Source organism: Antedon bifida, chromosome 1 (assembly GCF_963402885.1).
Source record: "Antedon bifida chromosome 1, ecAntBifi1.1, whole genome shotgun sequence".
Taxonomy (NCBI): Eukaryota; Metazoa; Echinodermata; class Crinoidea; order Comatulida; family Antedonidae; genus Antedon; species Antedon bifida.
In genome coordinates, this window is record NC_136226.1 from 11,073,333 (window position 1) to 11,086,559 (window position 13,227).

Here is a 13,227-nt window from a genome sequence, read left to right on the forward strand (position 1 = left end):
AATTATTCCATCAGCTAAACACTTTAAACATATTCAATATTAACAAACTGCAAACGCTTGTATTTATGTTTCGTGTTATTAATAACCAACTCTCTTCTCATTTTAAAGGAAATTTAAAGTAATAAATTATAGTTTAGGCCTATACACAACACAAGTACTTTCTTTTAACTAAGGATGTGGTATATAAATGGGGTAGATTTCAGAGTAATAGAAGTGTTAGGATGAATGGTATATTGTTTCTAAAGGTAATTAAAGCGTGAATGTTAGTCAAGAAGAGAGACACTTTATCAAAGTTCCAACCACAGTAATTTACAATGTATTTCTATAGACCAACGGGTATATCTAATAGTGGAACCACAAAAATGTAGGATAGGCTAATTTCTAATTGGCAACCAATGGGAATTCAGAGTGTTTTTAGTTCTTTACTAAGAGCACACTTCGATGTTAAATTAGCCGTTCGATAGTTGTACAAACTTTTCAATCTTCCCACCCAACCATCCCCCGGCATCATCCAACACCTAACTCAACACAGGAGCTACTCATATGTTACTCATGTTATTCGCTCATTTGGCTGGTATAATTCTGGGCAATTATTTTGCCTTCAAATTCCACAATTTACCTAACGGATGTCACATCCTTACCGATATACTTAATAACAACCATTTGATTTACTGGCTCCTGTGACAACACACTGAACCTTTAATACAGCGATGTCATTTGAGTGGTAGCCCCCAAGAGGCCAAAATGCCAGCCAGTATCAGTAGAAATAAATAATATGTATTGTTAAATATGTATACTCTGAATAAACTGTGTAAACTCATTGTTTACAATGGTTAGAGTCAGGTTCATTCTTATAACACCAGGTCATCTACCCGGAAACATTTTATTTATGAAAAGTACACTACAGCTCTCAGGAAAAATTCTTTCATTTTAACGGACCATTTTTATGGAATAATTTAACTTTAAACATTAAATTATCACCGACCTTACTTTCAATACAAAATAATAATCCATCAATATTCTTCAGATAGTTAATAAGTTTGCTCCTATGGAATTTATATCCTATAGCTTTTCCTTCTATTGATATTCAACCAAATCTTTGTTGTTCTTTTTTTTTAGAAAGCAATTGTACGTTCATGTACAATGTGATGTATTTTGGAATACTCAGCCTTAAAGCCCTGTTTGGCTTATTAGATTTTCCACACATAAACAAATAATTAACCAGATTTTTTATTTTTCTTTGTCTTGTCTTTGTCTTATATTTTACTTATTTTATGTGAAACAATAAAATGAATGAATGAAAAAATGATAGCATAAGAGAGGAGCTTGGTGTATCAAATGATTGGTTGCTGCAGTGTGTTAAAAAGCAGAAATTGTGCTATTTTGGTTACATTAAGCGGATGTACGATGGAATGGAGAAGACAGTGTTGGAGGCTTATATTCCAGGGAAGAGAAGAAGAGGAAGACCAAGATGCAAATGGAAAGACTATAACAGATGTGTTTGAATCTATGGAGCAAGCAAGTAGGACAGAAGACAGGAGATGGTTTCAGAGTAGTGTTAGAGAAGCTTTCCTCTTGAGGATGAAGTCTTTCACATGATTGTTGTCCGTAGTTAAAAAAAGGAGGCCTAACGCAAAACCTTTCGATAATTTAGAGCTCACTTGTAATCAAGCTATATAAATATTAAATGAAATTATAAATATATGAAAAAAAAACAATGCTGATACTTCTGATTTTCGTGATCGTTACACCACACACAGTGCCCAGCAGACGCTAACACCACTGTTCATTCTGTAGAATAGATATCATGTTCGAAAAGGATGACACAATTTAGTTTGTCGTTAAAGTTAGACTGAAAGATGAACAAACTTTCGTTTCGGAAAAATACTTCGAGATGTAAATTTGAAGTATTTATTATTATTATATTTTTCTGGCGAGTCGAAGATTTAAAGAAAGTCTAAAAATGTGAAATTGTAAGTATTTCATTGTATAGATTCTACTTTATTTATCCGTTTATGTTATTTAAATGAATTTTTTAAATACTATTTCTAAAATTAAAAATAAAATTAAAATGTCATTAGTAACATTATTATATTAAAATAAAAATTATATTATATAACATAAATGTAAACCAGGTAGGGTTATTTTTTAATTAGCTACAACATGTTATTACAACGTGTTAATGTTTTTTATTTGACATATTCCCTTCTATACATAACATGTTTAGACCACATTGCTTAGTTTCACGGCGATTTAAATATCTAGATACAACCCAAACCCAAACGAATTTAACTAAACCTAGCATGAGAACCAAAACAAACCGATTTAATCACTATTCCAATAACAAATTTTTAATTTAGTTTATTCTTAAGTATTGGCTGCTTGCATCTGAAGACTTTCAAAATCTTTATTCCCTCTTATGTTGTTTTTCCTGTAATAATAAAACAAGAAAACGGCGTGTCATCGGTAATAGACTAAAAGATGCGGAGAAATATGTTTAAACGTAAAAGTAAAGAACCTAGCGTCGCTTGTGGGAACCACGCTTAAGTACTGTTCTTACCTCGTAATCATTTCAGCTTCTTCTATAGTCTGCGGAAGTGGCACATTTAGAGTTTCAGGCAGAAGTAGTGCCACCAGTCCAGAAGTCACTGACGTAAAACTGAACGCCACCAGCGGCAGAGGTGCCCATACTTTTTCGAGAAAAAGAATCTGAGGGGCAAGCATCCCAGCCACTCGTGAAAAGAGGGAGCATATTCCTAAACCGGTGCTCCTGTAAACACATATACAATTACGTTGTAGTCAATATGTGACATGTATTGACACAAGTTACAATGGCACCAAAAGAAGCGGGTGCTTGTTATTTTGGATTTTACAGACCATTTACACAGACCAGACAACATTCAGGAACATATTAATATTATTTTACGAACTTATCATATAGTATTACTGTAAAGTAAATGTATGTAACTTGCCTAATGTTCGTTGGAAAAAGTTCAACAGTATATATATAAACAATTCCAAATGCAGATGTAATAAAAAACTTGCCAATCATTGCTAAAGATGTCCTGAAAGCCACAAGTGTTACCGCTGAAAATGTACAAACATAATTATTATTACTCTAAAATGGCCTCATAAAAGCAACACATTGCTCAAAAAATTGAAAATTCGAAAATTACTTTAGTAATAATTGTAGTATATCAAAACAGGGGGTCGAATTCTGATTGTCAGTATAGTACCGGTTATGTATGCCCGATTATAATCCAACACACTAATTTAAGCTAAATTGGGACACTATTTGGAATTCATTGTTGATTCAATTCAGTATAATTGAACCCCACCACAAACTTTCGTACCCAGGCAATCATGGACTAGTACAAAGTACACAGTACCATAAGACGCAACCACCAACCACCATATTTGGGAAGGTTGTGACTGTCCATTTGAGGTTCACACGACATGAGATTTTCAAATGTACAGCTTCCATTAAAGATGTATTGTCCTCCAAAAACATGAAAAATAATAAATAATAAAATCAGACTTTAAATAATTCATTTTGCAGTTTTAATAAAGTTATTCACTTCTGTAAAAAAAAAATCAAAATAAAAAATTATTTCACTTAGGCCTATAAAGAGACAAAAAAACGTTTAATTTTAACCAAAAACCATTACCTGACAGACAATTTAAGAATGGTTTGCTTTAAATCACATTTTTTCAGGTAAATCTGTTTTGCTCAAAGTGAATAACTATTACACTAAAATGGCATATTCAACAAACAAGGCCAACAGCCATTAAGTCGCGTGCTACAATGCATAGTGATACCAGACCGACAGACAGACCGACAGACAGACCGACAGACAGACCGACATAGTGAACTATACTGACCGAAATTACTGAACATGTTTAAAAATGTTTAAATGTTTAAAAACATTTATATTTTTTAAATTTACACGTGCGTAGCCTGTCAGTTTTGACGTGCTCGTATAACGTAATTTCGAGTTGAAAAGTAAGTCAAGAAAAAAAAAGAGTGCGCAATAACATTTAACGCGCAGTGCGCGCGCAAAAATCTGCGCACTCATGGCAATTTTGTAAACGCTTAAAATTGCCTGAAACGTACTCTTAACTTATTTCATCGAAAATAAATTTTGAACATTTTAGGCGCGCGTACGCATGCGCTACGCACGTAATTGTATTGTCATATGATTTATGCCCTGAAATTTATGAGTACCAACTTTTATTTAATTGTGATTCATGGTTGTGAAGATATGATTACAAACGTGATTTCATTAAATCGTGCGTAGACCGCGTAATTTTTTATTGCGCACCGTGAAAACATAACCACATCGATTCCTGGCCATAAGGAATATTCTGTGAAAACTTGACTTAGCTAGATTAAACTGATATCAAGATAAGATCAGAAAGCGATAAAACGCAGTGATACCGGACCGACAGACAGACAGACAGACAGACCAACCGACCGACATAGTGAACTATAGAGTGAATTTTTTTTTACATCGAGCGCGCTCTGGTGTTACGTGACAGACTTGAAAAGTTTCAATAGCGCATGCGCATCGATGTGGACCGAATCTAGACTTACGAATCCATATATTGATGAAACAAGCAACACCACCAGCAACAAGGGTACCTGCTAGTGAACATCGTCTGCCCAGCTTCTGAATAAAGAACCAAGTGAACAGGTAGGCCAACAACTCGGTAACACCACCCAAGAAAGTTCCAATGTATACGTCGACGTTTAGACCCTCAACACCATACGTCAAACCATAGTAGGCAAGGTTAACGGCAAACCTATTATAGCAAAATTTAGTTTTAGTTGGAATTTATCAAAAACATATCTTTGATATGGCTGTAATGACATAGCATTATACTTTTTACCTTTTTTACTTTTTCGGTCACAGAGTTTTAGAGCGGAATAAATGAAAATAGTTTTAATACACAAATAAACAAGAAATGTGTCGTACCAACTGTATGTGATGTAAACAGTTTTTCTTCTCATCTGTGGATATCGAAGTATAATCAACGGACTAGTCTTGGTACTTTCACTTGAATCCTATAATAAAAATCCATGCGTTTTACGTCACATTTTGTTTTATTAACTTTCTTTTATTCAATTAAAGATGATTCTCCCCAAAAACATGAAAAATAAAATCAGACTTTGAATAGATTCTTTTGTAGTTTTAATAACGTTAGAAACGTTTTCGTTAAAAAAAACCGGACAAAATTAATGTTTTCACTCATAAAATGACAAAATAAATGGCTAAATTCGACCAAAAACCCATTGGCTGGCAGCCAATTTGATTAATGTTTGCTTTAAAGATGTATTGTCCCCCTGAAAAATAATTTTTTTAATTTTTTTTGTTGAATATGCCATTTTAATGTCATATAATAGTTATTTACTTCGACCAAAAATTGGATCTAAAAAAAAAAAGTTATACCTAAAAAATGGAATTTAAAGCAAAAAATGGTCAAATTGGCTGCCAGCCAATGGATTTTTGGTTGAAAATGTTATTTCATAAGTGAAAACATGATTTTTTTTCGTTTTTTTCTCTTCAGAAGTGATTAACTTTATTAAAACAACAAAATAACCTATTCAAAGTCTGATTTAATTAATCTTCATTTTTCATGTTTTTGGGGGACAATACATCTTTAAATTACAGTTAGGTAAATACATTTTTTTGATCACATTTTATGGTTTGAGAGGATAACTATTAGGTATTAATGTCACCTAATAGTTATCCACTTACACCAAAAATGGCATATTCAACAACAAAATGTTAAGAATTATTTTTTCAGGGGAGGGGGGAGGGGCAATACATCTTTAAAAACCTATAAAATCAACCAAAACGAGGAACCAGTTAGACATATCAATTTTGCATGGTTGTGAGATCAGGCGTCGAACCTTTCCCTAAAACTGTTATGAATAAATACAAAAGATCTTATCTTTTTCTATTGACAATAATTTCACTTACCTATTACTATACGATGACATTTAGGCAGCAAAATAAATATTTCAACTTACACATCCAACTTCTAAATTGTCCAATATGTCATCCGGTAAATCTCCAACTTTATTTCTTTTTGCAATTTTTTGAATAACAAGTTTTGCTTCTTCAGTTCTCCCTTTGGCAAGAAGCCAGCGAGGTGACTCTGGAATAAAACTGTAAAAAATGATCAAATTAAGTTAGAAATGAATTACTAGATTACCTACCAGCCACCGAAACATATAACATAAAAATATTATAATACCAACTTTGCTTGACCATAATTATTTTTTAAATATTTATAGAAAATTGTTACCATATGCGAATTAATTCACAGAGCTAATATTCACATAATGCTCCCGAAACAAAGTCTTAAGTTTTTCGGAGTGGAGTTCTTTTTTTGATTGTCATAAGAAAACAAGGCCATATAGATGACTGCAGTCGCGTGCTCAAATTTGAGTTAGTGTTTACCGACCGACCAACCGACCGACCAAGCATCCGACCGACATAGTGAGCTGTTGATTAGAGTAAATATACTACAGTGGATGCTGCAATTTGCTTTAGGAGAAGGTGTTAGATGAAAAAGGAACTCTTATAGATTATCAGAAGAGGTGGCAAGAGGAGAAAACCAATGGCTGGAAAGAGAAAGCCCTACATGGAGATTCTTATTGATATTATAAATTTTATTTAATTGTGATTCATGCTTGTGAAGATATGATTACAAACGTGATTTCGTTAAATCGTGCGTAGATCGCGTAATTTTTTATTGCGCACCGTGAACAAATAACCACACCGATTCCTGGCCATAAGGAATATACTGTAAAAAATTGACTTAGCTAGATGAAACTGATATCAAGGCAAGGCCATATACAAGTTAGTGTTTACCGACCGACCGACCAACCGACCGACTTAGTGAGCTGTAGAGTCGAGTTGCACGCGACTAAAAAATTGACACTTTACACGATTTGAACACTATGACCCTACTGTACGATCAATATACAAGGCTACAAGTCCACTTTTACAATAGCTAATTATATTTCCTGTGTACATTCATTTAAGGAACATGTAATATAGCAATTCACAAATTACTCTTTATATGCTTTCCGTTTTTAATTTATAAAAGTACACTTACAAGTAAAGCAACAGCAGAGGGGAAAGGGAAATGCTGAAAGTCATGAGAAGCTTGTCCCATGATCTAATGAAATAAGCAATCGGAGCTAACATCATTATGCCAAAGCACCAATAGATAGTCACAATGGTAGACATCATAGCTCGTCTTGATGGAGCAACTAATTCCGTAACTGAAAATAATAACACAGAAAAAGCAATATTTAAATTCAAATTGTCTGTATGGTATTAAATTATCGGGACAGTCTACGAAATATATTGGAAATGTTCATTGTATGCCCGTGACGAACAGTTATCTCATCAAAATATTATTATTCAGCTTTAAAGGTCGGGACATTTACCGGGTGTTGTTTTTATCAGGCATGGTACTGTAGTAGGGACCGTTTTTCGTCCCTTGTCCCTGCATGCACACAATGCATTAACTATGACGTGAATCGAACGCTCCTTAATTATGTCGTCTCAATATTGCGGAGATTTTACGTGAATGTTGGTACACGGTGAAGTATTACCTATCTTCAGATCTCAATATACCATTTGAATTGTAATTGTTAAGGTGGTCATAGTTTTTGTAATATGTAAAAGTGTAAATTATGAATTTTAATGATAAAATATTATTCCTACCGTATGTGAAGACTGAAACATATAACCCAATATCAGATATTCCGGTCAGGAAGCGGAAACCCACATACATCACATATGATTTCGACAGACTGCATAACATCGTGAATGATAAAGCCAATGCAAAGCCTAACAACACTCCTTTTCTTCTTCCTAGACTAACAATTGAAATGTATAAAATGTGAGTAGTGTAACGAAATGAATGAATATGAAAGATTACGGTACTAAGTTTGAACTAAAATCAAACATGGATTAAGGAATAGATCTATAGAATATATTCCTTAATCCATGACTCAAAAGCGCATATAATTAGGAAACTCGATGAAAATCGCGAAAACCATTATTTAAACAAGAGCAATCAAAGTGTTGCAACATCCACCAGGAGTAACAAGTATCAAGAATCGTGATAAACATTCTTGTATAGTTACGGCCTAAGATTATTCAAATAATAAAAAGTGGTCCAGAATTGTTATCCTGGTCCGGATTGCTTCCAAAATTGAATGACATGATACTAAGTATTATGAAGGTACCGAATTCTTTCATTTATTTAAAACTTACAAATCAGAAAGAAGTCCGAATAGAATAGAACCAACAAAGAAGCCTGCTAGGTACAAGGATGACGCCAACGACACCAAATAACTGTCTTCACACACCAGGTCAAACTACCAAAATATAATGCATGTTATATAAATATTTATTGTCTATTTCAATATAAACATAAAAAACTGAAATTTGAGGGACTATGATTAACATTAAAGGATCTATTATTGCTGTTATTTTAAAAAGGCAATCAAGTAGGCCTATTCTTCTTTTGTCAGTTTGAACTAACTAAGTGCTCGCTCATATACCAGGGAAGAGTTAATTTCATTCTTCTCTGATCATATTGTTTTTCAAAAAAGTATTCACCACGAGCTAAACTTTATTGTTCATATACACAATGACAGTTTTGAATATAAGCTACTCCAAGGCAACCGTTTCTAAAATCTAAGACTAATCTCTATTTTATTTTTTATTTTAACTCAATAAGTAATCGACACAATAGAGCATGCATTAGGAGAGACACCGTTACTTCAACCAGTCTGTAAATGCCAATAGCGCCATATGGATTAGTATGTAATTTCTAAGTTTGTTTTTCGACCAGCATAATGATAATACAATAACATACAAACCAACTTAGTGTGCAAAAAAAACAAAGTTATCTACAATTCAACATTATATCTATTGGATCAGGTGCGGTTTTCGGCCACCTCGACTTATATGGACTATACCATTATTATGATAGGGGTATTATTATAGTGTATTATGTTTTATGTAGAGAAGGGTGTCTATTGAATGGGAAGACAATACAATTGTTCTGTTATGTAATCTACAGTACAAACTACAAGGAACAATACTACATCAAAAACTAGCAATGCATGTACTTTTTATAAGGCATGTTATTATTAGGTACTGTGTTAGGGAATGCCAAGATTTTGTAACAATATTATATTAACTAAAGATATTTTAAATAAAACAAATTTTATAGACAAATTTAATGAAGAACCATCTACTAACTGGATAAAGCCATTTAGGAAAAATAATAAACAAGTTGATCATAACGAGTGGTTTTCAAAGGCCCAATGCAAAACAACGTTAACGGAATATACTATGTATAAAGGAACTCCAAACCTTGAACAATATTTGTTAGATAAAACTAATTTTAAGAGTATCAATTTAAAATTTAAAGCAAAATCAAACTCTCTAGATCTTGAGGGTCGTAGACAATCCTGGTCAAATCATAACACAGGATTATGTAAGATGTGTAGTACTAACGAAAAAGAAACAGTAAACCATTTTTTATTTAAATGTCCTTCATTAAACTCTGTTAGACAATAATTAAGTATGTACTGGGATAATTTTTGTTGGCTCTCAAGGAATTAAAACACCATTTTATGCTAGACAATTTATTCACTGAAAATGAAACATTAGGAAAAATCTTTGATTGTTATTGTAAAAAATATTTAATGAAAGCATGGGTTACTAGATCTACAATTTTATCAGCATTACCTCTCTCAACTAATTGATTAATAATATAGTAAACAAGCTACAGACATCTCTATGAGGATGTATCTGTAAGTTTTATTTATTTATTAGGCCTATCCTGTATTTTTGTTGTTTTGTTTTTATTTTTGTAGTTATATATTGTACAATTTACGTATTATGTATTTTCATACAGATCTAATTAATTAGTTAGTTTACATTTTGTTTTGATGTTATGTATTTGTATTTAGAACTTTGTGGCTTATGTTATTTGTAAATTGGATGCACCATTAACTGATAAATGTGTGACACCGATATAAAGGTGATTCCTATGAATAAATAAATAAATAAAAACTATATAAGTAGGTATACTTACTTATTATATATAAAAACTAAAGTTAGTAACTACAGTATAATCAAAATTAAAACATATTAAATACTAGGCCCATGTTATTCCTATGTGGATTTAAACACTAAACACAAATTTTAGAATTTACAATCGGATTCGAAATTAGAAAATCTTAAATACTACAATACAATCGGAATTAAAACATGTTAAACTACAATACAACTAAATACTACAGTACAATCGGAATCAAAACATATTAAAACTACAGTACAATCGGAATTAAAACATCCTAAATACTAACAGTACAATCGATATTTAAATATCCTAAATACTACATTACAATTGGTTAAATTACCTACACTCTATAATGTTGTGAAATATGTAAAAGAATGTTAGCAAATGCATTCTAATCGGCCCAATCCTATCGGTAGATAAATCATGTTTTTTATTTGCAACATGGATTTTAACCCAAGAACCTGGCATCAGTAATTGGTCTGACAGTATACATTAATTAAAGTAAAGGAAGTAGAGATCGTTAACAATTATAAGTATGTGGCAGTAGTGTTTTTTGACTAAAACTTAAATGGGTGGACATGTTGATCGTAGTTAAGAAGTTAAATACAAGGCTGTACTGCTTGAGGAAACTCGGTTCTTTGGGGTAAAGCAGGATATTTGTACTATAGAATGTTTATGTTTTACTAATCAGTGATGTTCTATTTGGGCATATTGTATATTGGGCTAGGAATATCAGTAAGGGAATGTAAGGGGGATAAAGACCGAATTGAGAAGGTGCTGGGTAGAGCGGGGAAAGTAATTGGTTTGTCTATGCAAATGCTTGACTCGTATATTGGAAGACACCAATCATCCTCTTCATGGCGACATCAGCTCCGTTTTGCATTCGCTATTATAACGTTTTGATGCAAACGTTGTTCAATTAGAACATGTATTTCTACACAGAAACGTTTAAAAACGTGTTTAAAACGTTTTAGAAAAACCAAACCTAAAAACACGCAATGTCAAACGCTGTGTTTTCTAGGAACAAAATGGTACAGATTCATAATTATAATGTTTATTTGTTTTACTGATTACCTAATAATCAGTATGTGATAGATCTTATTAAATGTACTACTGTCATCTTTATTAAATGTACTACTGTGTTATCGTTAGGTAAATTATATTTTTTATTTGTAACTGGAATAAAAACTTTCTTTATATACTTTCTGTATCTATAAATCCGTAAAAATTATTCAATATCCGTACCTTAGGGAATCCACCTAATATATTAAGGAAGGATACCTAAAAATTATATAGAAACAAAGAGCCATAATATACTGTAGGCCTATTAACTTGAAAACTGAAATTAATTCTACAGCATGCAGGGCGTAGTTGTTTTCCCTTTGTTGCTGAAACATAATGCACTAAACAAAAGAACAAAAGCAGCAGTATTTTAACACATTAACACATCAATTAATAAATGGGACACCCCTATTTCCCCATCTTTTTATAATGGTATAGTCCATACAAGTCGAGGTGGCCGAAAACGGTAACGGGACGATTCGGCCCTGAGACGATTCGGCCCGGGACGATTCGGCCCGGGACTATTCGGCCCGGGACGATTCGGCCCGGGACGATTCGGCACACTTAAATTTATCGGCTTTGATATGCATTTATAAGCATAAAATAAGTTTTTTTCCCCAAACTTTATTTTCAGAGCGACTATGGGGTAGTACTACTAGGGATAAAGATGCAATAAAGCAAACATTTTGTAAACATTGTCGAAAATGATCATTTTTTAGTCACGCGAACGATGTAAACAAGTTACGCCCTCTGGGTAACGGGACGATTCGGCCCTGAGACGATTCGGCCCGGGACGATTCGGCCCTGGGACGATTCGGCCCGGGACTATTCGGCCCGAGACGATTCGGCACACTTACATTTATCGGCTTTGATATGCATTTTATAAGCAAAAATAAGTTTTTTTCCCCAAACTTTATTTCCAGAGAGACTATGGGGTAGTACTACTAGGGATAAAGATGCAATAAAGCAAACATTTTGAAAACATTGTCGAAAATGATCAATTTTTAGTCACGCGAACGATGTAAACAAGTTACGCCCTCTGTTGGCCGCTTGGCGAATGCACGAAATAAACAAGGTTTTCGAAGTAATAAATTCATTATAAAATTACGGTTTTTTTAGTAATTTATTATATATATTATATCAAAATGTCAATATCAATAAAATACGGATTGTTAAACACCTTTAAAAACTTGATAAATACCCACAAAAATGAATATGAATTTGGTCTGAGGTGAGACGTTTCGGCCCACAAAGTGGGATGTTTCGGCCCGAAAGTGGGCCGAATCGTCCCACCAAAAGTGGGCCGAATAGTCCCGGGCCGAATCGTCTCAGGGCCGAATCGTCCCTGAACCCGCCCTCTGTTGGTCGCTTGGCGAATGCACGAAATGAACAAGGTTTTCGAAGTAATAAATTTAATATAAAATTACGTTTTTTTAGTAATTTATTATATATATTATATCAAGATTGTCAATATCAATAAACACGGATTGTTAAACACCTTTAAAAACTGGATAAATACCAAAAAAAATGAATATGAATTTGGTCTAAAGTGAGACGTTTCAGTGGGCCGAATCGTCTCACCAAAAGTGGGCCGAATAGTCCCGGGCCGAATCGTCTCAGGGCCGAATCGTCCCTGAACCAAAACGGTAACGGGACGATTCGGCCCTGAGACGATTCGGCCCGCCGAAAACGGCACCTGATCCTATCTATTTAATATATTTATGGTGTTATTTATCTATAAACCATAATTCTCCTTTCTTGGAGGACCTCTTGATGAACACAAAATAAACAGTCTTACCTCAGACACAATAGTGGAATCATACCGTGATCGATCGTAAGCCCATCCATTTTCACAATCAATCAGTTCAGTCGTATCATTTGCATACATTCTACATTGTGCTTCATTAATTAATAGTGTCCCCTCATCATCTGGTGGAAGACTCATGCTATCGTTTGTATTCCAGCAGTCACCGAGATAAAGCTCGCTACAATTAGCTTCATCTGGAGGCTTGCAATGGTGATCCATAGTTCCACTGATAA

General features: G+C 33.5%; 1 protein-coding gene across 1 annotated transcript; it reads right to left on the minus strand.

Moving 5' to 3' along the window:
* Positions 1–2,614: 2,614 nt before the first annotated feature.
* On the minus strand, positions 2,615–13,213 carry LOC144834774 (organic cation/carnitine transporter 2-like). The gene is made up of 6 exons (XM_078689709.1): positions 12,986–13,213; positions 8,301–8,404; positions 7,746–7,900; positions 7,129–7,297; positions 6,035–6,173; positions 2,615–2,770 (listed from the first exon to the last, which is right to left on the minus strand). Exons 1-6 carry the CDS (start codon positions 13,211–13,213, stop codon positions 2,615–2,617), a joined length of 951 nt encoding a protein of 316 aa, XP_078545835.1.
* Between the last annotated feature and the right edge of the window lie 14 nt (positions 13,214–13,227).

Bases quoted from the DNA above. Each gene is read 5' to 3' on its own strand.
- LOC144834774 (XM_078689709.1), bottom strand. From the start codon at position 13,213: ATGGATCACCATTGCAAGCCTCCAGATGAAGCTAATTGTAGCGAGCTT. The intron at 7,901-8,300 runs GTAAGTTTTAAA...TTCAATTGTTAG, and splicing joins TTCGGACTTCTTTCTGATTT to TCTAGGAAGAAGAAAAGGAG. The intron at 6,174-7,128 runs GTAAGTGTACTT...CATTTTTTACAG, and splicing joins CCTCTGCTGTTGCTTTACTT to TTTTATTCCAGAGTCACCTC.